General features: G+C 36.8%; 1 protein-coding gene across 2 annotated transcripts in view; it reads left to right on the forward strand.

The window, feature by feature from the left end:
- The window catches only part of LOC115433514 (stromal interaction molecule 1-like), a 48,636-nt gene that overhangs the window by 10,547 nt on the left and 10,867 nt on the right, over window positions 1-27,222 (forward strand). For both annotated transcript variants that reach the window (XM_030154977.1, XM_030154978.1), the window contains exons 3-8: window positions 10,193-10,323; window positions 11,997-12,111; window positions 15,913-16,024; window positions 16,868-16,983; window positions 17,709-17,883; window positions 25,902-26,079. In XM_030154977.1, coding sequence (XP_030010837.1) covers window positions 10,193-10,323; window positions 11,997-12,111; window positions 15,913-16,024; window positions 16,868-16,983; window positions 17,709-17,883; window positions 25,902-26,079 — 827 coding nt within the window. The remainder of the gene's footprint in view (window positions 1-10,192; window positions 10,324-11,996; window positions 12,112-15,912; window positions 16,025-16,867; window positions 16,984-17,708; window positions 17,884-25,901; window positions 26,080-27,222) is intronic.

Here is a 27,222-nt window from a genome sequence, read left to right on the forward strand (position 1 = left end):
CCCATTGAACAATTGGATCCAGGTAACTATATATACAGTCGTGGAAAAAATTATTAGACCACCCCTTGTTTTCTTCAGTTTCTTGTTCATTTTAATGCCTGGTACATCTAAAGATACATTAGTTTGGACAATATAATGATAACAACAAAAATAGCTCATAATAGTTTAATTTCAGAGCTGATATCTAGCCATTTTCCATGTTTTCTTGATAATAACCAAAATCACTTCAGTTCTTACGTCAGTAGCTATGGCATTGTACTGCCAAAAACGCGACTGCATTATGATGTAGCATGTTTTCTGTAAATTCAGTGAATATATAGCCTAGTTCATATAAAGTGACAACATGGAAAAGGCCTGTTTCTGATTGTTTCTTGAATTATATATAAATTAGAGTTATTGCATTGTTGTTGTTATTTCAAATAGGTTTGATTTATATCTTGTATATTCTATTATAGTTTATTTGCCACTTTAATTATCATACTTTTTTTTATTTATTTATTTTATTTTACTTATTCCGCCCCCCCCCCCCCCTTTTTTTTTTTTAATTGCATGGCATTTAAATAATTAAAGGTGAGAGAGAAACAGTATCTCAGTTCTCTATATGTCCCAGGCATTTAATGAAATAACAACTAGAAAAATCTTTTAATCTTTGAATCTTAAAACTCAGATTTCATTATATTTTTCCTTTTATTTAGAATTTTGGTAACTTTCAGCCAGTCATATCTCTTACAGACTGCACTTTTTGAAAAGAGCTCAGAGCCTCTTCTCCATGGCAACAACAGCTGAGACTCATGGGTATTGTAGTATGTAAGACATTTGAAAATATTTAGTTTTTGCAGCTGTTAACCACACATGAGACGTTAGACCAAAGTCTTTGGAGTGGTTCAAATATATTTTGTGGATTTGCCTCTAATCCACATCTGGATGTAACGTTTTGTAGATGTTCTACAGATGTTAGATCTCAGATTTGGACAGATGTAAACCTGACAGTAACCTGATCTGCTCTGACTGTGAAGCTGCTCTCAGATCTGTCCTAATATTTACTCAGAGAGCTGAGACAGAAAGCAGAGCCTCGCAGTGTGCAACAGGTTTACCGCCGTCGTTATCTGATATTCACAGTCCAGCATCCTGGACCTGAATCTGGATCGGCCGCTGCTCCATCAAACAGACTCAGCGCCAGGGGGTTAAAGGTCAACAGAGGTGGCAGCAGGAATATTATCAGCATTTACTTAAGATACGCAGCCAAGTGGAACAGTGCAGCCCCTCAGTTTTTAGACTTAGACACACGTCATTGGAATAATGACAGATTAAAGACATGTTAAGAAAACTGTACATCCTTCCATTAGACAAAAGAGACACCAAAATAAAAATATAAACAGCAGCTTGTAATTATGACAGTTCATCAAGCAAATTCCCTTTTAAATCATGAATAAGGCAGGTTTCCATCCAATTGCATCACAAATTTAAACTTTTTTTTTTTGCTTTGTTTTTTTTTTTTTTTGCGTGTGTCGATTTGATTATGTTTTGTTTGATTGCTGTTGTTGTTCACTTTGTCGAAGTGTTTACTTTATTGTGTATTCATTTTGTGTTGCCTTCAAGGATGTATGTATGTATTTATTTATGTATTTTTTTTACTTTTCTGGTATGTCAATGTAGGTGTGTATGTGACTTGATTTTTCATATATTATGCTGATAGGAAGCTAAACAATAGACTGTTGTGTGGAGAAGTGGTGGGATTAAATAAGTTTTACTTCCTCCCACTCCTTTTCAAATATGCAAATGAAGTCATGCTTTGTTTTCATCTTTATGTATAGGTTTTTGGTTTTGTTTGTTTTGTTTTCTTATAATCCGTTTTATTTATAAGGACTAAGTAGGATTATTTTTTGTTGCATATTCGAAACAAACTAAACTAAGAAGAAAATCAGCCAAAGAAAATGTGAATTTATATTTCCATCCAGTTTTGTTATGTGAATATGAAGAGCGGCTTCATTGTCACCATGTTTAATAATTTGCCAGTTAAGGCATACGCCTGATAATTTTTCAAGACTTTTTAATGCTGCAGTCAAAGTTACAATGATAGAATAAAATCACGTGGTCATCAATGTGGTCATTAAACTCAGTCTGAGGTGTACTTAAGTCAGTCTTTCTACCAACTTGACGGTCCATAAAATCACACCTATTTAATATTAGCATAACTTTGTTCCTCAGTCCATGCAAAAAGGCACATGAACATTGTCAAAAACCTATAGTCATGCTCTCTCCAACACAAAACAGGAAGCAAACTTCACTTGAGGCTGCTGATTAAATCTGATTCAAACATCAGTGCAGCAGCAGAATCCAGTTTGGTGTGTGTTCTGCTGCAGAGGAGTGATGTTAATGCTGCACATGATGATGAATAGATAACCATTTACTCCTGGATGTGGGTTTTATTTGCACTTTTTGCTCTGTTTTATTCTTTCTCTGTGGTTAAATCTTTTAAGTCATTCCAGCCCCCCCTACAGGCAGAGCTGTTAGTCATTTTAATACCTCTGTACATCTCCATTATTTTCTACTTTCCTTCTTTGGAGTTAAGAACCTAGACCTTAAATGATTATAGCACAAAAAAATTGACTCAGAAAACACAACTCATACATACGATCATACAATCTAGTTCGGTCTTGAGACCTTGTAAGATTAACAGTTTTTAAAAGATCTAAAACTGTGAGTCACACTTAAGTTTTTTAAAGTCTTTTAGTGTAGGTTCGGTGTTAAATGTACAATTTCAGCTGTTGAGCTGATAGAAGGAAGATGTAGAGAATTTGTCACAAAAGAAACCTGAAGCTTCTTTAGTTCTTGGCCTTGAACTGAGCCGCTGGTGTGTATCATAACGTTGTTTCAGACTCTTTCATGTTGTGTCAAAGCCTTTGTCTAACATTTGCTTCTGCAGCTCCTCATACATGGAGGCGTTTGCTTTTGTTTTCCATCTCATATGTCATATCTGTTGGTTTCTGGTATTTATATAGTGAATGCTGCAGATTCCTCATGCAGACACATAAGTATTCATTAAATATGTTTCCATTGCACTTATTCATATTTATATACCATATACCAACTTCTTCCATTTCTCCCAAAAAAGACGAGCTGTTTTGTAACTTTCTTCATTTCCACTAATTTTCATTTGTTATCAAATGACAGAAAAGTTTTAGTATGATATATTTGACTGCTTTAGCTTCATCCCAGGTTCAGCTACATGTTATTAGTCCAATTATTGTGTGTTCTGGATAATGTAGGGGATGGCTTTGGTTTGGTTTCATCTGTTGTAGAGCTGCAACCGATTAATTAATTAGGTGCTTGAAGCGAATGCAAAAATTCACGATTTGATTAATCGACTCGAATTGATTGAAGGGAAATATTCTATTGCAGTTTTCCTGAATTGAATCTTCTTTGTGCGTCACAATAAGCGTCCGTGTGAAACACAACAGTGGAACCAATGTTTAACAGCAGAGAAATGAAGGAAACAAAGCTTTGATGCAGGAGAATTGTGGTTGAATTATTTTTTTGGACCACTTTGAGCTGATTAATCGGTTGCAGCTCTAATCTGTTGTACCGTGTCGTAGTGGACAAATGATGGCTCATCGTGGACACCCCTGAACATCGAAACAGAAATGTTAGCACAGTGTTTTTCAACCTTGGGGTCGCCTGAAATTTCTAGTAATTGATGAAGAAAACAAAAACAAAAAAAACTTATATGGTGAGTTGACAGAGACAATCCCAATACATAAAAGACATGACAAACTCTGAAGCTGACACTGAAGCACTGTGGTACTGTTTATCTTTCAAATGTTCATTGTGGTCGGTTTCAGGTGCTGCAGCTCTTTCATAATTCATAATTTGAGTTCTTGTTTGTTCAGTATTAATTGTCAGCCTTGTAAATCCAAGCTGGACTGACTGTACATATCCTGACCAAGGAAACTAGAATTCTCACTTTGTGCAGTAATCTACACCTGGCTTTTCTGCCTCCGTCCATAATAATATACATTATATAGACAAAATGTCGTCCAAAATTAACATTTATTTGCAACATAGTATAGCAAACTATTACATGATCAAAAACAGATTAATTTTAGCAAAAAAAAAGTCTCAGTTTTGAATGTCCGGGGTCACCAGAAATTTGTGATGTTAAAACAGGGTCATGGGCCAAAAAAGGTTGGAAACTACTGTGTTAGCATGTTAGAATTTTTTTCTTTCTGGTTCTGTCATGTTTGGGACATTGACCAACAGCAGTAAACATGATTATTTTTACCTCCGGTTTTCTTTAAAGGATTGATAGTCCAAACTGTACTCATCAACAACCGGCGAACAGGTCCACAGGTCTTTCTTTTTTAGCCGTTTCCAACATAACACAGCCAGTACGGAACGCTGTTGACACATTTGTTTACATTCTTGTTCCTGGAAAATGGCCGCTAGCACCTCGTTCCTGATGAAAGACGGCAAGTGGCGGTTGTTTAGGGAGAAGTATGCAATCTGTCATGTCATAGTGAGAATTTCTGAGTCTGAAATCTCCTAGTCTGACACAGAGGCAACAGGACAGACTAAAATATAATGAAACTGAGATTTAAAAAGGTGCCCATTAATGCAGTGATGAGAAATAACTTTTATGGGAAGTCTGCAGCGGTCCACATAATGTTTTACCAGGAAACAGCAGAATATAGAGCTGGGCAATACGGCAAAAAAACCAAGAAATACATCTTGATTTTATTTATTGATTTGTTCCCCAAGTTTATGGACAATTTACCATTTTAATTGATTTATTCTGGCTGCAAAATGTGATCTAAACTACTCTTTCTTTACTAAAACAATTTGCTAAATGTGACTGGAGAAAAACATTCACTATTAATATCTTGCAAGAAGCAAATAGGTTGCATGTTGAATTTTTGTTGAGCAGGAAAGGTCTTCAAAGTAATAATGATCTAGGCATTTTTCACAATTATAACAAAGCAAAAAGTTGATTAAATGAATTAATTTGATATTCAGTGTTACCCCGTCCCACAGTAGAACAGTTTAAGATGAAGTGTATGATGTCTAGTTGTGAATTTGCAACCCCCTTACACCCCCCACCCTGACCGATGGTGGCCACAGAAAATGCGGAATGTCCCCCCAGAGTATTTCTTGTTGTCAGGTGTGAATTCTAGTGTGAACTGAGCCACATCCACACACCCAGAGGAGTTAAAATGCATGTTAGTATAACCTTACTTAGCTAAAATATGGGTGCTTCTATGAAACTGGTCCCTAAAAGCAGGACATGCGGGCTGAAAATTCACACCAGATAGAGACTGTATGAAGCAAGTTTGGAAGCACTTTGGGTCTATTTTAAAAATAAAAACTTACTGAGATAAAAGAGAAACTATTTTTCAGATAAAACACATTTTCCATTGTATTATTATTATTATTATTATTATTATTATTATTATTATTATTATTATTATTATTATTATTTTCCATTATATTTAATACAAACATCTGCATGTAACACGGTCAAAAGGACATGAAAATAATGCTCTACTATTTTTTTGAATATCTCTTTATTCTCTCACAGGTACATTTTAGGAATTTAACAAATTATGCAAAGCGGATTGTGTCACAAAAATGACTGCTGTTGCAAAATCATTTGTGATTTATATGTGTTTAACTGGGCAGGTTCTGCATGTAACACAAGTAGACATGATGGGTTATATACAAAACCTGGAATGAGACTGAGATTCATGAAAAACCTGCATGTCTGGATTAGAAAAACCACTAGGATCATCAAATTTAACACAGTGTCTTTATTTATAGCAGTATATAAGACCATTTCAAGTGATGTTTTCAAGATAAAATGCACTGACACCTAGGTAGCTTTTCCTTTCCCAATTTTGGTCCTATTTTTGGCCCCAATATTTGATTAAAAATGCACTAATTTTGGGATAGCTCAGAGCAATAGTATACTTTTTTAGCATTTATCTGAGGTCATCATTAAGTACATACTGAGGGGAAATATGTTTAAATTTCTCTTTTGTTATTGGGTCTAAAAAGCTGGAAAAGTGCCAGGTACCAAAATAAACACAGTTTCATCGGAGCATCCATTTATAAGTTTTATTAATAGTCATTGTGCAGTAAAAGGGTCCCTATCAGTGTTTTACTATTACGTATATCTGATGTTTTAGATTAATTTTACAGCTGCAATCATGTATATGTTGCATTTTAACTTCCTCATTGCATGTGAGATTTACAACCCCTTCTTTGCAGAGTTGTGTCAAATCTCCATTTCAAGTGACATAACAGTTAAATGAATTGCTTTGTGATTGTTCAGACTGAGGTTGGATTACCAAAGACCAGTCCTTGATTCAGGACCACATATGGAAGCAGTTTGGAACAGAATTTAAAAGATCAGAGTTCATGTGATTTGTGCTGTTCACACTGTTTTTAAAAAACAGATTTCAGGCACATGTGAGTGAGAAGGTTGGATTTTGGTCCGTTTTTGCCCGAATGAAGCTGTAGTTGAGTTTAATGCTGGATCGAACCTGTCTTAATATAAGCTATAACAGACTTCCTGTTCTCTGTAATTCTTTTTATATGAGTAGAGGAAATCTGTTATAGCTACTGGAGAAACATTGTGAACTGTGGGTGACCCAGTGTGTGTGTAGATATATATATACATACATTAATGAAAATATAATTATGAAGATTATGCTCCGTGTCTACAATTAGATCCTCCTAAATCCTCCTGAATCTTACACACAGGACCTTTAACACAGTCTCTCATTCATCATCCAACCACAATCCTCCACCACATGCAGTTGTGCGATCATGCAGACACACTCGTGAGTCCAAAATGACCAAATGTAGGCATGAAGTCTCACTCTGATGTGTTTTAATCTGCTTCGTTGTCATGACAACCAGCAGCAGCAGCAGCAGATGAACGATGGGATGGATGACCGTGGAGGTTAAATGCTAGCATGAAGCTAACAGGAAACCCAGTGTCACATAACTGCTATGGTTGTTATGGCAACGCAGAGGCGTTATGGCCATGTCTTTACCATTAGTCAGTCGATCAATCAATCAACATGTTGAACTTAATGTGGCTCACTTTGTACCAAATCCAAAGTGCATGACAGATAAATAAGGCTAAGACTAAAACAAAGGAAGGAAAGTGACCGTAGGGAGTAAAGAAATAAAATAAATACTAAAAAACTTTAATAAAATAATTGTAAATAAAAAAGTAGATACACAAATGCAGCACACATATACATGAAAATAAGGTGGAAATTAGCACTAGTGCTACAACCTGACACACTACATTCTTCCTTTTTAAGGTTAATGTGTATTGTGCATTGTCCCTGTCTAAATAAATAAATTAAATAATCAAATAAATGCTAAATAATACACAGACGTAAGATTAGTCATTAAAAGTGGATTTTTCATTTCACTGTAAATGTAAGTTTCACATGTTGCTGCTCAGTCATGTGGATGATGGCAGGAAGAGGAAGAAGAAATGAAATGTGAAACCTAAACACACTGTAAATCCCAGAGGCTTCACTCACTCTCATCACATTCTTCATCTCCTTTATCTTCATTCGACTTCTGTTTTTTCATTTGAGGAAGTCTCTGAACATGTCTGGTATCTGCAGTCTCAGAGCCATATAAAGATGGTGGATGTTTACTGTTAATCTGTCACAGTCTGACCTTAAATCTTTAAAGTCTTCAACTAAAGAGTAGTATGATCCACAGAGAAGTTGAATTTTTCTACCTCTGTGTTTCTGTTTCTTCTGGAAACTCATCACATCACCTAAAGTTTCCAGACATAGGACAAACACGCAGAAACATAGGATTTATTCAAACCAGGGACAATTCATTAGATCAGTGTTTTTCAACCTTGGGGTCAGGACCCCACGTGGGGTCGCCTGGAAGTCAAATGGGGTCGCCTGAAATTTCTAGTAATTGATAAAAATAAAAAATAAAAACTTACTAATAAAAAATATATGGTGAGTTGAGAGAGACAATCATAAAACTGTGAAGCTGAAACTGAAGCACTGTGGTACTGTTTATCTTTCAAATGTTCATTGTGGTCAGTTTCAGATGCTGCAGCTCTTTCATAATTCATAGTTTCAGTTCTTGTTTGTTCAGTTTTAATTGTCAGCCTTGTAAATCCAAGCTGGACTGACTGTACATATCCTGACCAAGGAAAATCAAATTCTCATTTTGTGCAGTAATCTACACCTGGCTTTTCTGCCTCCGTCCATAATAATATACATTATACAGACTAAATGTCATCTAAAATCAACATTTATTTGCAACATGATTATTACATGATCAAAAACAAATTAAATTTAGCAAAATAAAAAAAGTCTCCATTTTGAATGTTTGGGGTTGCCAGAAATTTGTGATGTTAAAATGCGGTCACTAGCCGAAAAAGGTTGGGAACCACTGCATTAGATCATTTTCCCGTCCACATTAATGCAGATATTTTGCAAAACACATATTTTTCTCTATGTTCATGTGGAAATGGAAAATGGAGAGATTCGAAAACTATGGCCTCACACCATATTTTGCTCAGAATTTCTTTTTAAAAATGGACAAAGAAAATATCTGTTTGAAAAAATATCCATGTTAGTTTGGACAGAACAAGTGTTTACATCAAAGTTTTACACATCCCTCACACGTCAATAGAAAACTTCTGATTGGACTGTTGTCTGTTGATCTAGGAAGGGTACATTAGGTATTTCTATTCTGACCAGACTGTTGTTCACATTTTAATTGGAGTTTATATTTGTGCTTAGTGATCTGCTTATTGTGTTAATATTCCAAAAGATAATTATAAATCTGAGTGTGTCAGATGTTGACCCTTATACATATCTGTGCATCATACCATGCTCCAAAAATTGTTCTTTTGCACAGTTTTTAATATGTTTTTTATATATATATTTTTTAAAGTCTTCTAAGTCCTTGAGGTGTTTCAGGTTGTTTCTAATGTTTTGTATTTCCCAACAGCCTCTGATGGTTGACGAAGTCTACACTATGTGCTGCAATAATGGACATTTTGTAGAGGTTTTCAAGTGTTTTTCTAACCTTTTTAGACCGTTTCTGAGGCATTAATCAGTGCTGCTTGAGGTTTTTCATGTTATTTCCAAGGCTTTTTGATTTGGTCTCCATCAGTTTCCTGTGTTTAAGGAGTAAAACTAAACTGTGATCTTAAAACTGATGTTTTGTTTCCTAAAAGTTTACGATAATTTCTAATTGTTTCAGGTGGTTTCTGAGGATGGTTCAACGTTTTTCATCTTCCAGTGCTGAGGTTGTAAAACTGTACAATGTAATCTGAAAAATGCAGTTTTGTACAGATTGTGGTATTAAATTTGTCTCTCCCAATGATGATAGTGGTTTGTCTGTTATGTCAAATCCAGGAAAAGGTGCAGAACCTGGATTTTTTTTTCGGATATTTTTGAGATAGTTTGTCACAATTTATGATGGTGGGATGATATTGCAGTCAGTGGTGAGAACAAGTATTTTTTTTCATCCCTTTTGTGTTTATGCTATCATTTTACACATTTGGTGTTTGTTGGTTTAAAACATAATTTTACAAGAAAATCCCAATTTGTGGTAAAAGAGTTGAGCTGTCAGACTGTGAAAATACATTAATATAAAGATAGATCAGAAAGTCATAGAGTTGACATCTTTCTCAGAGTCACTGAAGGCATCTGTGCAGCTTCAACATGACCACCAGACTGTAGTGAATCTCACCTCTTTTAATACTTTGTCATGTAATACCATGATCTTGAAGACTGAAGTTCACAGCTGTTAAGGTTTGTGGGCAAGTGTGCAACAGGTACAAGATGGCAGTTTAATCTTCACAACAAACTGACACTTTCTTCACCACTAAAATTATCTTTTAAATTGACAGATATCATATGTGTCTCATCAGTGACCACAGTTAATATTTTTTCCATAGTTATGTCTCACACCGGGGGGGGGTTCCCTTCTATAACAGGCCTGTGGGGCCTTGGTATGATGTACTGAATCATTTTAGTAGATTCTTCTGTGAAAATTTGTTCCATCTATGTTTTCTTTCTTAATCTGTGATATGTAAGTGATTGTTTTGTTCTATTATAAGTCTGTTTCTAATATATTTGTCTTTCTTAAAAAAAGTAAATGTCTGTCCTTTGTTTTCTTTTTATTCTAGATCTGTGTTTGATAGACCAGCAGCTCTGTCACGATGAGAACTCGGTGCTGAGTTTTGAGGCCATCTGCAGCATCCACAAACTGATGGATGATGATGCTGATGGCACAGTGGACACAACTGAGACTGACGAGGTGACACCAGCATACGTTCATTCCTGATTTGAACACTGTCAGTCAGGGGTGCTAAATGTACCAAACTGTCCCCCTTAAGAGTCCAATGAATTTGTGAAATGTAAAAATTACACAGATATTAAAGGTGCAACATGTAGGAATTATGTTCCAAATAATCATAAAATGGCCTTGACTGTCATCAGACATTAAGAAATCATGTTCATTTCAAATACTGATATCACTGACAGTAGTAGTCCAGCCAGAATATTTGCATTTGAAAAGCTCAGTGTCAGCCCCTAAATAATGTTTATGTTGTCATTTTGTGTTTGGGTCTGATGCTCTGCCCATCACCTATCTCCTAGTCACAAAGTCAGTAGTGTTTATTCATCCAGGTTGCCAGTTCCCACTGAGCTTCAGCTGGAACATTTCTGGTCACAAATGTCTGACATTACTAAACCTAAAAGGCCTCTTATTATTCCCAAATACGTCGTGACAAAGTGAGAAACAAAACAGAGATATGCATAGGAGATGCTTTTGAAACACGGAGACGACTGAAAGTGGAGAAGAATTTGAAGACTGATGCCGGGTGTCCTGCAGTCTCACCGCCCGATAAGAGCCACCGAGAGCAGGTACCCGGCCATGGGGGTCTCGCTGTTCCCAGGCCGCGAAGGTGTCGCTATTCCCGGGCCACAGGGGTCTGGCCAGGCCCGGGTTGCTGTCTCACCACCTAGTGAGCCATCAGGTGAAGAGACCGTGGCCCGGGCATGGGTGAAGAGACGGTTTCACCGGTACCGGACTGCAGTGGTCTCACCAGTCAAGGACCACAGTGGTCTCACTGCTCAGTGGGAGCCAGCGGGCCCTGCGGGTATAAATACCAGGCCTATTTATACCGGTGTAGGACTCGTTGCTAGCCATGGTAACTCCTTGTAGTAGACGCTCATGCCGGATCTGGCCACCCATTGTCCTGGGGGGGAGGCGGAGGGGATCCCACACTCTTCAGTATTTTGAATGTGACTGTGATTCCAGTTTTGGCCACAATCCTACATATGGCACCTTTAACAATCAATGGTGTCAAAATCATTTGAGTTCAGGGGCCACATGCAGCCCAATCAAACCAGTAAAATATTATCATAACTTATGACCAATGACAACTCCAAATTTGTCTCTTTGTTTTAGTGTAAAAAAAAAAGTTAAATTACATGAAAATGTTTACATTTACAAACTTATCTTTTCACAAAAAATGTGAAATACCTGAACAAATATGTAGAGACGCATATGCAGTTTTAACACTGTTATGTCTATTTTGTGTCTTTACAGATCCACTGTGATCTGTAGGTTGTGTGTAAATGATAAGCTAAGGCATAATATTGTTAAACTGCACATATTAAATTTACCTCAGGTTCATGGTTGGTCAGGTTATTCACATTTTTTGAAAGAGTAGTTTGTAAATGTAAACATTTTTATAATGCAATTTTACTTTTTTCCTTCACAAAACATGGAGAAAAGTTTGGTGTTTTATTATTTACAGGTTATAATGTTATCATTTTACTGGTCTGGCCTACTTGAGATTATACTGGGTTAGATGTGGAGCCTGAACTAAAATGAGTTTGACATCCCTGCTGTAAATAAAACAAGACAGAGAAATCCTGATGTGTAGTCATTCTGTTCATTCAAGTCTGGCTCTTTCTCCTCAGTTTCTCAGGGAGGATCTGAAGTATCATGACTCCAAAGCCAAACACAGCAGCTTCCACCGAGCTGACCTTCACATCAGCGTGGAGGACATGTGGAACGCCTGGAAGAACTCAGAAGGTGACAGGAGTAGAAAAAACAAACCAGAACTAGGGAACGACCAGCATCCTTTCCTCTGGTGACGTGATGTGATATCTGTTTACAACTGATGTTTGTGATTCTTACAGCGCCCTAAACCAAAAAACACCAAAAATAAACAGACACAGTCTAAAGTAAATAAGTAAATGGCTGCTGCTTACAGACATGAGACTTCCTCTGAGTCTACTTATAGTAAGCAGACACGGTTTTTCGCTTTCATCATTTTAAAAAAGTCTATTTTGTAAATAAAACTTGTTTTGAGAACTTCACATCATGTCAACTTAGAGATGTGAAAGAGAGAGAATAAGAACGTAAAGGATGAAGAACACAGACAGAGGTAGGAAGAAAGGGAAAAAAATAAAAACATGATGCAGGGAGGAAGGAAGAAAAGGGAGAAAGAGTAGAAAGTGCATCCAGTGTAATATATAATCCTATATTTCATGGCTTAATTTATCATCCTGCAAGTCTCATGAGTAGGGGGATGTATTGGCAAGAATCTGGCGATACGATACAAATCACAACACTAGGATCACAATACGATATATCACAATGTATCACGGTACTGTTAAAAAGGCAATTTTTTATTGGTTTTCTTTCTTTTTTAAAAGATTATTTTGTGGAAAAATTGAATTACACCAGAAATATGCACAAATACTAAACACATTTGTATTTGATCACAACAGAATCTAATGCTAAATCACAAAATTTTCCTGTTAAAACTTAAATTATGTTTTACAGTTTAAGATCCTGCTCAAATGTTCATATTCTATTAGTTCATAACTAACATCATAACATTATTTTTGTGCAATCCCAACAAAGGATCTAACATTATTTAATAAAAGAATGTTAAATAATAATAAATAAAATATAAACAAAAAAGAAAAACAATAAAACTAAAAATGAACCCCCACAATATCTGCATTTGAATAAATGCCTAAAAATATCGATACAGTACTTTTTAATATTGATACAGTATTGTGACATGAAATATTACGATATATTGCAGAACCGATATTTTCTTACATCCCTACTCATGAAGATTAAGCTTTTCAGAAAAATGAATGAATGAATCTATCATTATCTCAGTAAACATTTTACATGATGAAGTGAAACCACAAACAACAGAAGAAGTGGCTTTATTTTGTGCACCACACAATTAACATACAATTAGTCACAGTCATAAACAGTCATCACAGCTGAATCAATATATCATGTCTTCAGTGTTTCTTTATTAATATCGTAGTAATAAATTAACACTGTTATTTGAAAATGTGTCCAAATGTACAGTTTTTTGGGTCAGTTACTACTTTCAACATCACAGGGAGTTGGTGACCACCTGACAAAGGCTTCAAAACAACATGCATTATCTTAGGAAAACTTACTGGCGCCTTAGCAAATCTGTAAAATGTACAAATTCTGCCCAAAATGACCATATCTGGAGCCTTGGGACTCCACCACCTGAGGCCATCAACTGTTTTCACTTTTTAGCAGAAGTCACACAAGTACAATTAACCCATAAAGACCCAACGTCCACCATCGACCAAAAGTATCTACTGATCTAAACTGTTGATCCACTAATTCTATCAATATATGTAAATGATTGGTGTAAAATACCATTTGTCATCTTTTCATGGTCATCAGATATGACCCATTTGGACGTTCAGAGGCTCCGTGGTGAACGTGGAAACACCGTCATCTTCTACAACATTGGTTCACCAGTAAAACCCATGGAGTTGGATCAATGAGAGTGGATGTAAACACGTGTTTTATGTTCTGTTAATGATATATTTTACTGAGAACGTAAATTTTTCTTCAGTTTTTATATAATAATCTTTGAATTTACTCTGAGCTCTTATACACATCTACATGATCTGTCAATTAATCATAGGAAAATAGATGATTTTTACAGGAAAAAAATGCAAAAGTCAGAGGTTAATATTACAATAAATGGTGATAAATCAGTTAGGAAAAGTTAGAGAGAAAAATTCATTTGGGAACTGCCACAAAAGTCACATTGGGTCCTTATGGGTTAATGATTAAAATGAGATTTAGGTGACCAAATTTCCAGCTTTGGAATTGTACATGTTGGTTTTCTGGAAAAGCATCATGTGGCAACAGAGTCCAACAGAGCCATAATACTATTAGTTTTTCTTAATGAAAAACACTGTTTTTACTCCCTTGTGATGGTTTTTACTGTTGTTTGTAGAAGAGGAAATGTGCATGTGCAATAAATGGAAACAACTTTTCCAGAAAATCCTGATTTAGTGAACATTTAAATCATGTGCTCAAAGAGCTGCTTGTTGCATTTTCCCAGATATTCCAGTTAACGTATGAAAACATAGTTGGTCCAACAGGCAGTGTGGACGCAGGAGGAGGCTGAACTATTCCTTCTTCATTGGTGAAAATACATCACAACCCTTTACAACTGAAAACAATAACAGAATGTAGCGTTTTTTTCTACTCTGTTCATTAGTGTTAGGTCTAACATGGTCTCCTGCTGAAGATGCAACACAGCCTAACTACTTTATGTTAATGAACATTATTCACATTTTCTTTAGCTATTGTCAATGTTATTAGTTACAGAAGCCAAAGAGAGCTGAGAGTGTCTATTGGTGACCTTAAAGTCTTTACTACCTTCACAATCATCAACACAGTGACTCCCAAACCTTTTCAACTTGAGACCCAGAAGATAAATGTTGTTTATTTTGGTCTTTTACATCATTATTTTTCTCATCTTGTTTTTGTCTTTTACACTGTTTTCATCCCCAGAAGCCTGCCCTGTATATTTATGTCTTTAAGGTCAACTTTTATTAAATACTTCCAGAGGACACTGGGTTTTTTATCTTAAGAAAGAAAGTGAATTCACATATCATGTTATTATATGCTGTATTTTATTCTGATAAAAACAGCTCTGTGAACAGACCTGGCAATAAGTCTGGGAAAAGCAGATCTAAAAACATCCCCTTATCAAACATTTTTGAAAGCGTATAGATAAAAACCCTTTCCATGGCACGTAGTGTAGCCTTTCTTCTTCCTCTTCTATTACATGGGGTCCATGGTGACGACCTTAAACGCATCACAGAGCTGCTGTCAGTGCCACTAGAACCAGGGTACAAATGACCAGGGTTCAAATGTTGTAGGTCAGTGGTTCTCAAACTTTTTACAGTGGAGTATCCCCTGAAATATACTTTTTAGCCAAGTACCCCCAACTCTTACTTCAGCATTTTTGGTTGAAAAAATTAGGCAACATTTGTTCCTGTGCCAAAGGTGTCTGTTTATATTTTCAAAACTTTGTAAACAAGCAACATATATTGAAAAAAATAAAAAATAAATAAATAAATAAATAAAAACACATTTTTAAAGTAAATTTTGTGTGCAAAATATAAACTAAAAAAATGCCCCCTTTCACTGATAAGAAAAATAAATTGGTCAATAATAAATGAACCTTTCATCAACAAAAAAATAATTACTTAGCTACTCAAACTCATTTTGAATAATATAGAATAGAAATGTTCTTAAAATGTTACCAAAGCTTAAACAAGTTGATTGACAATGAAACTATTATATGAATGTATTTGTGTTTTATATTTCAGCACTGATTCTCATTATTTATTTTGGTTTTGGTACATGATGACTTATTTAATGTATTTAAAAAAAATAAATAAACAAAATTCAAGTACCTCTGGGGCTTCTTCCAAGTACCCCTGGGGTACACGTACCCCACTCTGGGAACCCTGTTGTAGGTTAACTGGTGCTAATGAATAACACTGTGTGTGTTACTAGTATATAACTGGACGGTGCAGCAGGTGGAGGACTGGCTCCTGGTCAGTGTGGAACTCCCTCAGTACACAGAAACCTTCAGGAAACACCAGCTGGACGGGAGGGCTTTACCTCGGTAAAACATCTACATGTGGAATTTAAGATACTCCTGTTTCATACCAAACGTCTTTTGTGTTGTTTCCATCCTGTCATTTATGCCCTTTTTTATCTAGATCATCTGTATTCTGTGTATTTTGTTATGTCTTTTAGATCTTCTACATATTTTCATCCTAAATCTTATGTTAAAGTACAGATGTTCATGTTAAAATGCAAGGGGTAAAAAGGAAGAAGTTGTCAGAAAAGTAAATAATCAAGGAAATTACAGGTACAGTGGTGGGAAAAAGTTTTTGGACACCCCATGTATTTGTCATATACTGCATTAAGAATCATTATGTCATTGAACTTTGCCAAGTATTATTCCATTCTCCAAATGCATATGCTCTCTTCTGCACGTGCTCTGTTCCATCGAGGTCAAAACTGAATGTTTCACCAAGATAATGAAACGCATCCAGGACATGACATGTTGAAACTGTCAAGAATATAGGATTTAAAAAAAATTTTTTTCTTCTTAATAAGCAAAAAAAATCCCAAACATTTGCATTTGTTTGTTTGCAGCTGATGCAGCTATACCTTTTGAAACACAAAAAAGATTTTTCCTCAAATATTTCATGATAATATTTGAGATGTGTAAAATTTTAAGGGTGTCCATAAACCTTTGTCCTCTACTGTATGTGAACACTCATGAGTACACTATGTATTGGTAATAATTCACACACATAGATCTTAAAAATATTTGAAAACTGTATCAAACCTTACTTCTTCAGGAATGGAGTGTCCTTAAACGCACCATCAGTCACTCAGTCTGAACCCGTTGAAGACATCACACCATCGGTGACCTTTGACCTCTTCTCCCTTGCAGACTTGCAGTGAAAAACACCACCCTGACCGTGTCCGTGTTGAAGATCTTGGATCGGAGTCATGCCCAGAAGCTGCAGCTCAAAGCGTTGGATACGGTGTTGTTTGGACCGCCACCAGGTGAGCCAATCAGTCTGATTCTCTGTTATGATTGGCTGCAAAGACTTTATTCATCTGTGGAAGTGGGCGGAGCTCCTGATCCCTTCAGTTCTCCTCATCTGTATCACATCATTGAACCTCTTCTGCATATTGAAACATCATAATAATAATAATACATTTTATTTGTATAGCGCTTTTCATGGTGCTCAAAGACACTTTACATACAGCAGATAAAAACAGAAACCAGACACACTGAAAACAGATAAAAAAACAGGCACAAAAGGCAGGTAAATCATATCTGCTTCTGTCAACACCAACAGGAATTATTTACAATTATCTAGTTTCCACCAACAAAGATTAATTCAACATGTGTATAATTCTAATCAGTGTTTGGACAAATATGATCTCATTTTAACTTTGATGTAAACTGAGATGAAACACACAGTAACATTTCTGCATTCTAATATCTGTTTGTAGTTGAGCTGTCTGCTTATGTTACATCATTAGCATATCTGACCATGAACACTGTTGTAAATGCTATAATGCAATATAAGAAAACATAATAATTTGGAGTTTTAAAACAAATTTTTTGGACCCACATTTTGTTCTGTCATTTTACAACATATGACCATACAGTAGTGTAGGTCTTGGATTATCACAGATGGATCTGATCTTATACTTTACATGTTTTCCTCTATGTAAACTCATACATACTGTGTCTATGTGTGACATCTATGCCTCATCAGACCGGCAGAACCGCTGGAAGGACCTGGTTCTAGCTCTGTCGGTCCTCATGGCACTGGGCGGCTGCTGGTTCGCCTACGCTCAGACCAGGAAGTCCAGAGATGACCTGGGGAAGCTGATGAAGGACTTGGAGGGGCTGCAGAAGGCTGAGCAGAGCCTTCTGGACCTGCAGGAGAAGTAAGTCTTCTACACCTGAACCAGTCCAGACACACATTAGCATTTGACTCTTTGCTACTTTCTTGGCTTGAAAAATGATCTTTTCCATTAACAAACAAATATGTAAATGGTGACAGTGGGGTATTTTTGATCCTTCATATTGTTCTGTTGGGGCAGGACTTTGCTTCTCCATGTTCTCATGTGGTTTATCTTGGCTGTTTCTCAATATCAAGAACGCAGAGTATGGTCTTGCAAACTCAGTGAGTGCCGTCTTGGTAAGAATGGTCCCAGAGAACAGACTTCCTAAGAACGCCAGTCTCTCTGTAATAGAACGACTGCGTACTTATGAACTTTCCTCCCTGTCTCTGCTGTATTTGCACCATCTGCTCCCTAACGCTTTTCCCTCAATTTGACACAATCACTCGATTTGATTTCAATACATTTGTACTAGTATTTACATGTCATTTATGCATTTTGTATATTTTTCAAAACTGTAATACATTTCGTTGAATCCCATATCATGATAATAAAGACGGATTTCTCGCTATGCAGCCTCTCACTCGTGTTGCAACATTATATCACATTATCTTGTTATGGTCATCTAGTCAAAAAACATTTCTGAATTAAGTTTTCATAGAAGCCGCCGTAGCATTGGAGAGTAGCATGAAGTACATGTTGGATATTTCCCAGTCAAGTCTACACGAGTCACCAACCAGTGCATCTTTGGTTTAAGCGAGCAGACAATGTTCACAACAACATCCGAGTATTCTATGCATCCTTGGTTTATGCGAACTTTCAAATGGAGGGTCGTGACTGATGACGTTTCACGAGAACGGAAGAACAGACAAGAACACGTATTGAGAAATGGCTGACAGTGACTTCGGTTTACCGTACTTTCTGGACTATAAGCTGCTACTTTTTTTTTTTTTTTTTAACCCTGCAGTTTATAGAACGATGTGGCTTGAGTATAGAGTTTTATGGGCTAACGGCCTCCAGGGGGCGCTCTAGCAGGAAGCGCAAAAGTGAGACAGACAGGTGGAAGAGGTGATGTGAAGAGGAGAAGTTTTAAGCTTAACTTAATCATTTTGCGTGTCATGCACAAACCCTCATCATGGAAAATACACGAAGAAATGCATGTGATGCAGCTTTTAAGTTAAAGGCAATCGATGTGTCTGTCCAAGAAGGAAATAGAGCTGCTGCACGGAAGTGCCATTGAGCAACTAGAAGCACTCGGAGAGCGCAGACCTCCGCCAAGGCTGATCAGTGCCCCCCCCCGTGGGCCCCCCCACCCCCGATCACCACCAAAATTTAATCATTTCTTCCTTATCCCATTTCCAACAAACCCTGAAAATTGCATCCAAATCTGTCCATAACTTTTTGAGTTATGTTGCACACTAACGGACAGACAAACAAACAAACAAACAGACAAACAAACAAACCCTGGCAAAAACATAACCTCCTTGGCGGAGGTAACAACGGAGGAGAGACGTAGAAGGTGTGTGATGGAGCCTTTCTGAGGCTGTTCAACTCTGACACCGAAGAAGACGACTTCAGTGGTTTCAGTGCGCAGAAGGAAGATTAAGATAGTGATCAATGACTTTTCTGTTTTTTTAATCAGCCGTGTTACTGCTGTTTTACTGCCGTGTTACAGGCACTGTTTGGAAAAAAGCAGTTAAGGTATGGAAATAAATATTTAAATAATCTTTCTGTTTACCATCTTTCTGTGTAAATATCTCATGTTACAACATGGACACCTGTGGCTTATAGTCAGGTGCGGCCTATACATGTACAAATATTTTTTTCTTTTAAAATTTGGTGGGTGCGGCTTATAGCCCGGAAAGTACGGTAATTGGATTTTTCTGTCTGAGAAGAAACTGAACCAAGAGGAAAAACACCAACTTTATTAACTACATTAATCAAACCAGGGGCGTCAAACATACGGCTCCCGGGACAAATCTGGCCACCTGAGGGGTTCAGTCTGGCCCAGAGAATGAATTTTCAAAGTGCAAAAATTAACTAGAAGACATTGACAGTTAAGAGTGTTACTGAGTCTTGACAGGTTGTATTGATCATACAGTTAAATGCTATATTTTCCAGTTCCAGATGCCTGTTACTAAATGTTTTGTATCTTCGTAGATCCACTGTGATCTGTAATTTGTGAGTTGTAACGCACATGTGTAAACGATAAACTGAGGTGTAATATTGTTAAATTCCACTTATTTTTCTTAAGAAATTTCAGGTTGTTCATGGATGTTCAGGTTATTCACAATTTTTTGTTTGTAAATTATAATCATTTTCACACTGTAATTTTCTTTTTTTGGACTTAAAACAAAGAGAAAAATTGGGAGTTATTATTGTTTAGGAGTTATTTTGCTATTATTTTACTGGTCCGACCCACTTGTGATCAAATTGGGCCGTATGTGGGCCCTGAACTAAAATGAGTTTGACATCCCAGGATTAAACTGAACTAGTACTGACATGAGCAGTAACAGCCATAGGTGATGCATACTATACTCTGAAATCGTCACTGAACAGGTTTTCATATATGTTGTTTAAAGTTTTTAAGACATTCTGTGCAGAAAATGTAAAAGAGCTGGTAGTACTGTTTATGGTAGTACAGTTGTAACAACAGTCATAACAAGTAAGGACTTCAGTCCTAACAGAGTAGTAACCATGGTAACACAGCAGTATTATCAGTGGTAACAGCAGGAGTTGTGGTTTGTCAGACCGAGGAGCTGCTGAGTGTGTGGGGTATCAAACAACATGCTTCAACACGACTCACTGTAAACACACACAGGCTGCAGAGAGAGTGTGTGTGTGTGTGTACAGTCAATGCCAAGTGTGTGTGTGTGTGTGTGTGTGTGTGTGTGTGTACAGTCAATGCCAAGTGTGTGTGTGTTAGTGTGCACATGCAGGTGTGTGTGTTCAGACGACGCTGCTGGGTATTCTTTGCCCATATAAGGACTTAAGGCAGAAAGCTTCTACCGAGGACTCACACACACACACACACACACACACACACACGCACGCACACACACACACGCACGCGCACACACACACACACACACACACACACACACACACACACACAGTAGATGAGTTTAGTTTCCTCAGAGTTTAGAAAAAAAAACTGACATTGCAGTATTTCATCTAAAGTCATGTATATATTGCAGTATTAAAAATGAGATGAGTCATCTGCTGCTGACTTCAATAACTGAATTTGAAAAGAATTAATCATTGGAGACAAATGAGGTGATTCTACAGAGAAGTGTATTTGCATAAAAGAAAAAAAACTTAAAGCTGAAAAATGGCTCAACTTTTTTGTGTGAACCATGTATTTTTAGTTGACTGGTTGCACTGCACTTAAGAGGAGTAAGTGATCACTGTTGGAGAAGGAAAAATGACTTAAGAGATTTGTACCGTTATCAGGAGAAGTGTAAAAGTATTTTGGCGCAGAGCAGAGGGAAACTGCCATATTTTAGGTTATTACACAGAAAAACTAAAAAACTATTTTAGATCCATTAAATCAGAGCGGCTCATGTTGTACCAGATAGATTTCTCTTTGGATTATTGGAAAAATGAAAGTGCTTTTGTTTTGGATTTGATGTGCTGGAGTGAATTTGCCCTATGTGATAACATACATGCTGTTATGTGACTTTTTCATTGTGTCCTCCTAATGTAAAGGTTAGCTCTATGTCTGTCTTTCATGTGGGCCGTCATCTCTCAGCTCTGCAGCCTTGCGTCCTCTGACAGTAAATTAGATTAAAACAGGTGCCTATGTATCGAGGACAGCATGCATATACTATTACACACACGCTCAGATCCACAGGGATCTATTGAAGCATCAGCTCTGTTTCCTGCCTTTAATCCCTCGGCGCTGAGCAGAGTGTGTGTCGTCTGGAAATAGAACTTTCTTACTACACACACATTCCTTTATGCTCCATTAAAAAGTAAAACCTCCTCACTCACATTGAAGGACAGCGCCTCCCGCTGACAGACACTGCTCCTGCAAAATGAGACATGACCATGGGCCAATCAGAGGACAGGTTTATGTCCTCATGTGAGACCAAGGGAACATTAAAGTGTAATACCAGCGATGGCCACTAGATGCTGGCTCCCACTGACTTACATTGAACTCATCTAAAAATACTATGTCAGTATATTTTTCCAGGAGTTACTCTGGTCTTGGTAGTTTTATTTGGATCCTCTGAAGCATTTTGATAGTTCTTGTTAAAACTGTTACGCAACAACAAGATTTTAAGATAGAATAGAGTGTTTTATTATCTGCTGGGTCAGACTAGGACAGGTGCATGTACTTTGGACACAATGTACATTTTTGTGGTTAATAAGTCGTCTCACACAGCCAAACCAATCTCCACACTTTGTTCATAATGTAACAGTACTGCAGATAGGTCTGACACCCTCCACTCTCAACCTGGAATTGGGCAGAAGGTTGTTGGGTAAACTTCTTGGGCAACATTAAGTGCAGCATGCTGTGAATACGCATTTCATCACCTTCTTAATATAACTGCCTTTCTTTTTTTAAAATTACTTTTTGCTAAATCATCAAATACTCAATTTTCTTTTTTTTGTGCTTTTTATTGATTTCCAATAGACAAACATACATCAACACATACCACACTAATAGCACAATAAAATGCAAACTAACCTCGCTGCACACAAACACACACACGCACACAAAAAACTGTGTAAGAGAAAAATAAAATAATTATCATAAAAAATAATATAATAGTAATAATAATAATAGCACACATAGAGATGTCAAATGATTCTCAAGATATTAACAATACATTTAAGGAATTTTATCAATCATTATACAGATCAGAATGCTCCTCCACCTCTGCTTATAGAGATACCTTTCTTAATCATCTCCAGTTTAAAATGCTCACAGAGGTTAAATACTCAATTTCTGTTTTTTTTTTTTTTTTTTTGTGTTTTCTGAAAAAATGACTTGGGCAGTTATTTTGGAAAGGTGACCATTTGCAAAATAGTGTTGGCAGAGAAGTTGTTTTTGGTGGAACGTGCACATGAGGAGACATCAGAGTATTAAAATGACTAAATCAGATGCTTTGTCAAAACTTGCCTTTTTCAGGGTGTAGTTGCATCTCAGAGGTTGTACTTTCATGTAGAGAATGGGACATTTAAAGTGATGACGCACAGGTAGCAGAGGGGAGGACAGTCCTACTCCCGCCACAGTACAATGGAAATATTCACCCTTATCCCAGCAGGGTGCTTCCAGTGAGTTAATTAATGATGAACCAGTAAGACCTTAAAATTACTTTGTCGACAAAGTTTACAGTTTTTCTAAATCAGCAAACTACCATTTAAAATTAGCTCACCCATGACTTAACATGTTCCCTTTTTGTCCAAATATGGTCACTTCTGACACTAAAGATCCAACTTAGCTACAGCCAAAATGCAAACTCCTGGCTAAAAATGACCAAATGGGTGATGTCATGGCTGCGTCCACTTCCCATATACAGTTATCTGTGACATGTGTTACATCCAGCCTACAGGAACTGGGATGTAGGATAAAAATGGCAAGGAAGACCGATGCAGTCCCAAACAAGAATTCACTTAATAAATTAAAGTACGACATCAGTGTAGGCACAACCAGTGCAACAAATAAGAGTCTGCATTTAAGCAACTTACCTAAAGAGAGATAAAATAAAATAATATAAAATACAGGATTTTAGCTCCCAAGTCAAAACTGGAAATAAATGGAACAAAAACAAAAGCAGCTTCACACCTCTCTGAAAGATTAGAACAACTGAACTAGGGTTACAGAAGAAGAATTTTTATTTGTTTTTCACACATGAATTTATAGAGATGGCAATGCCTTTTTAGAAACATGAGAAATGAGAGCCCCAGGCTGTCATCAGATGACGCCATCAGCCCACATCCAATCAGCTGCCTGGACAACAGCTAGAGCCATAGAGAACAAGTTAACCACAAAGACCGCCCCATAAACATATGGGGTGGTCATGGCTCAGTTGGTAGAGCGGGTCGTCCAATAACCGAAGGGTTGGCGGTTCAAATCCCACTCTGTCCTAGTCAGTCCGTCTTGCCTTGGGCAAGACACTTCACCCTCCTTGCCTCCAGTGCCACTCACACTGGTGTATGAATGTTTGGTGGTGGTCAGAGGGGCCGTAGGCGCAAAATGGCAGCCACGCTTCTGTCAGTCTGCCCCAGGGCAACTGTGGCTACAGATGTAGTTCACCACCACCAGAGGGAGAATGTGAGAGCGAATGAATAATGGGTCAATAATGTAAAGCGCTTTGGGTGTCTAGAAAGGCGCTATATAAATCCAATCCATTATTATTATTAAGAAGAAACACAAATAGTATGACCTCAGAGTCATAACTGATGTGTTCAGATCAAGGTTATTATCGTCAATGAAAACTAATGAAATGACGAAAACCAGAATTGAAAAAACATTTTCGTTAACTGAAATAAATAAAAACTATAATTAAAAGAAAAAAACGATAACTAACCGAAACAAAACTAACTAAAACTTATAAAAACTATGGATAAAATTCCCTTCATTTTAGTTTTTGTAAATGTCGGATTGATACGAAAGCGATTTATTTCGCTCGAGCAAGTTTAGCTAGCGGCACCGTACGACACTTCAGTCTGTCACTTCTCGTCACTTGTGGTTTAGAGTCGTCTTCTGGTCCCCACTCCACCTGGAAACATGGAGACTAAAGTTGGGAGAAAGCAGCAGAGTCATGTATAGGATTTATTTGAATATGATGGCGAAGTAGATAAAAGATATAAAAAAACTAAAACTAAGCATTTAGAAAAAAATCTAAAGTATTAAAAACTAGTAAACCTGCTCTAAAAACGAATTAAAACTAACTGAATTAGAGAAAAAAAAGTCAAAACTAAATAAAACTAAAATATAATGAAAAATCCTAAACTATTATAACCTTGGTTCAGATCTGATCTCTTGACCCACATTCAGAGGTGGTCTGAGACACTTCTGTGCCCCTGGACACACTAAGACCACCAACTCCACTGACACCTGTTTTTGTGTCTCAAGGCGTCACATGCTTATCGCCACCTCAACACACCTGAATGACACTCTATCCAATTTCTCTGCAACCGAATATTCACATAATTGTCTTTAACCTCATAAACAGGTTTTAAGTTGGCTACTTGAAGATCCATTCATAACAATCATACGTATGACTTCCACAGTCAGTTCAAACTTTATTACTATTAGATATAAACACATACTATTTAGTTTTATATTTATTACTGCTTTGGCTCAGAGGTATACACAAGAATCCCTGTGTGCCTGTGCCTGTACAAATGGCAAATAAAATCTGTGGGTGAATCATAAATCATTTAAGTGGTTCTAGAAATGACAAATACAAGCAAATATAATTCAGTTCCATTCCAAAATAGTTTGTCAATTTAAAGGCACATATGAGAATCGTGATTACACATTACTTTTATACAACCAAGAAAATAAGTGGAAAAAAACATAATATAAAATATATATTGATAAGAACAACTATGTTCAATAAATAACAAAGCAGTGGCATAAATATAAAAAAAGAGACTGTCTATAGACGATGTAAATATGTGAGTGAGTATGAATATTATGGTAGTAAGTTGTCATGCTGACATTTAAGGATGTGCATTTGATGAACATTCCACCTTTAAAAATTTGTCATTCAAAGACTTTCATTCATTATTCAGTCTCTTGGCAGTTTCATATTTATGCACAAACCCAGTTAAACCTGAACGTGTTCTGCTTCTAAAATGTCTGCAGGAAATGAAAACTAGTTTGACCAGATTTTACATTATTCCATGATCTTGGTTTTATGCATTTACATTATGAAAGAATGATCAGTGTCACACTAATATAAGGTGTAAATTTTGGATCAGGCCTGAAAAGATGAAAATCAGAGACCAGGTCAAACAGAGTGTGTTCTCCACCCACCGTCTGTCTTGTTCTGTAGTTGTCTGTGTGCTCCTCTAACCTGCTGCTGCTGTTGTCGTTCCATCAGGCTGCAGAAGGCTCAGGAGGAGCAGCGTTGTGTTCAGGTGGAGAAGGTGAAGGTGGAGGAGGAGCTGAGGAACGAGATCAACTCGGCCAAACAGGAGGCTCAGCGGCTCCGCGAACTCCGAGAGGGAACTGAGAACGAGAGGAGTCGACAGAAGTACGCTGAGGAGGAGCTGGAACAGGTGAAGACTTAAACATTTAATATCCAAAGAAACGATGGGCAGCAGGGACGACTAGAGACAGAACAGACTGGTATTCAGTTATCATGCAACATGCATAAACTGAGGCAATAAATTACAACGTATCTGGATTTATTTAAAGCTGATATGATTGAATCTGATGAAAAAAGCTGTGTTTCTTAATTTCCTCCTCCTTGTCTGACAGTTGTCATACACAGAACTAAACAATATTTACCATTTGAGGATAATGGCGTCAACAAAATAAATAATTTCAGGATGGAGATGATAAAATGAATGTATTTGATAAACTGCAACACGGTGAGCCTGTTTACATGACCATAAAAATCTGATAACAGATCAGATAATTGTAATAATCGAATCTGATGCATTTACATAAAAATCGTGGTTTAGACATCTCAGTCCATTATCGGATTTCATTTGGAGTATGTGTGTACGTAATTATGGTAGACTCAAACTTAATTGTCTTCTGCTCACATTTGACTACGTCACTTCCATTATCTACATTTTTTTTTATTAATATAGATATTTTTTTACACAAGCAGATGCAAAATAATTAAATAAATCAGATTACCTGGTATACATGCATGAAGACATGTGAGTATTGGGGGAGAAATTCAGATTTGTCATAATCAGATTACTGCCGTTATCTGATAAAGCGTGTCAGATTATTGTTTTTACATGATCACTTAAACTAATAACTCCAGAAATCAGATGATGATCAGAGTTTTAGTTTGCATGTAAACTGACTGACTGATACAGTTGTGGAAAAAAAATTATTAGACCGTCAAAAGTCGGCAGAAACCATAGTTATGCAATGAAGTACTAACTCCTGTGTGTATCATGTGACTAAAACAGACAGAAAAGAAAACATGGAATGCCTCAAAGCACTGTTTTGGGCAGTACAATGCCAAAGAAAACCATGGAAAATGTATAGATATCAGCTCTTAAATTAAACTCTTATGAGCTATTTTTGTTATTTTATTTGTCCAAACAAATGTACCTTTAGTTTTACCAGGCATTAAAATGAACAAGAAATTGAAGAAAACAAAGGTGGTTTTTTCTGTGACTGTATTTGGCATTTTGTGTTAGTGTTGCTTTGACTGTAAACTTTTTATCATTCATAAT

Source organism: Sphaeramia orbicularis, chromosome 14 (genome assembly GCF_902148855.1).
Source record: "Sphaeramia orbicularis chromosome 14, fSphaOr1.1, whole genome shotgun sequence".
In the NCBI taxonomy this organism is placed as follows: Eukaryota; Metazoa; Chordata; class Actinopteri; order Kurtiformes; family Apogonidae; genus Sphaeramia; species Sphaeramia orbicularis.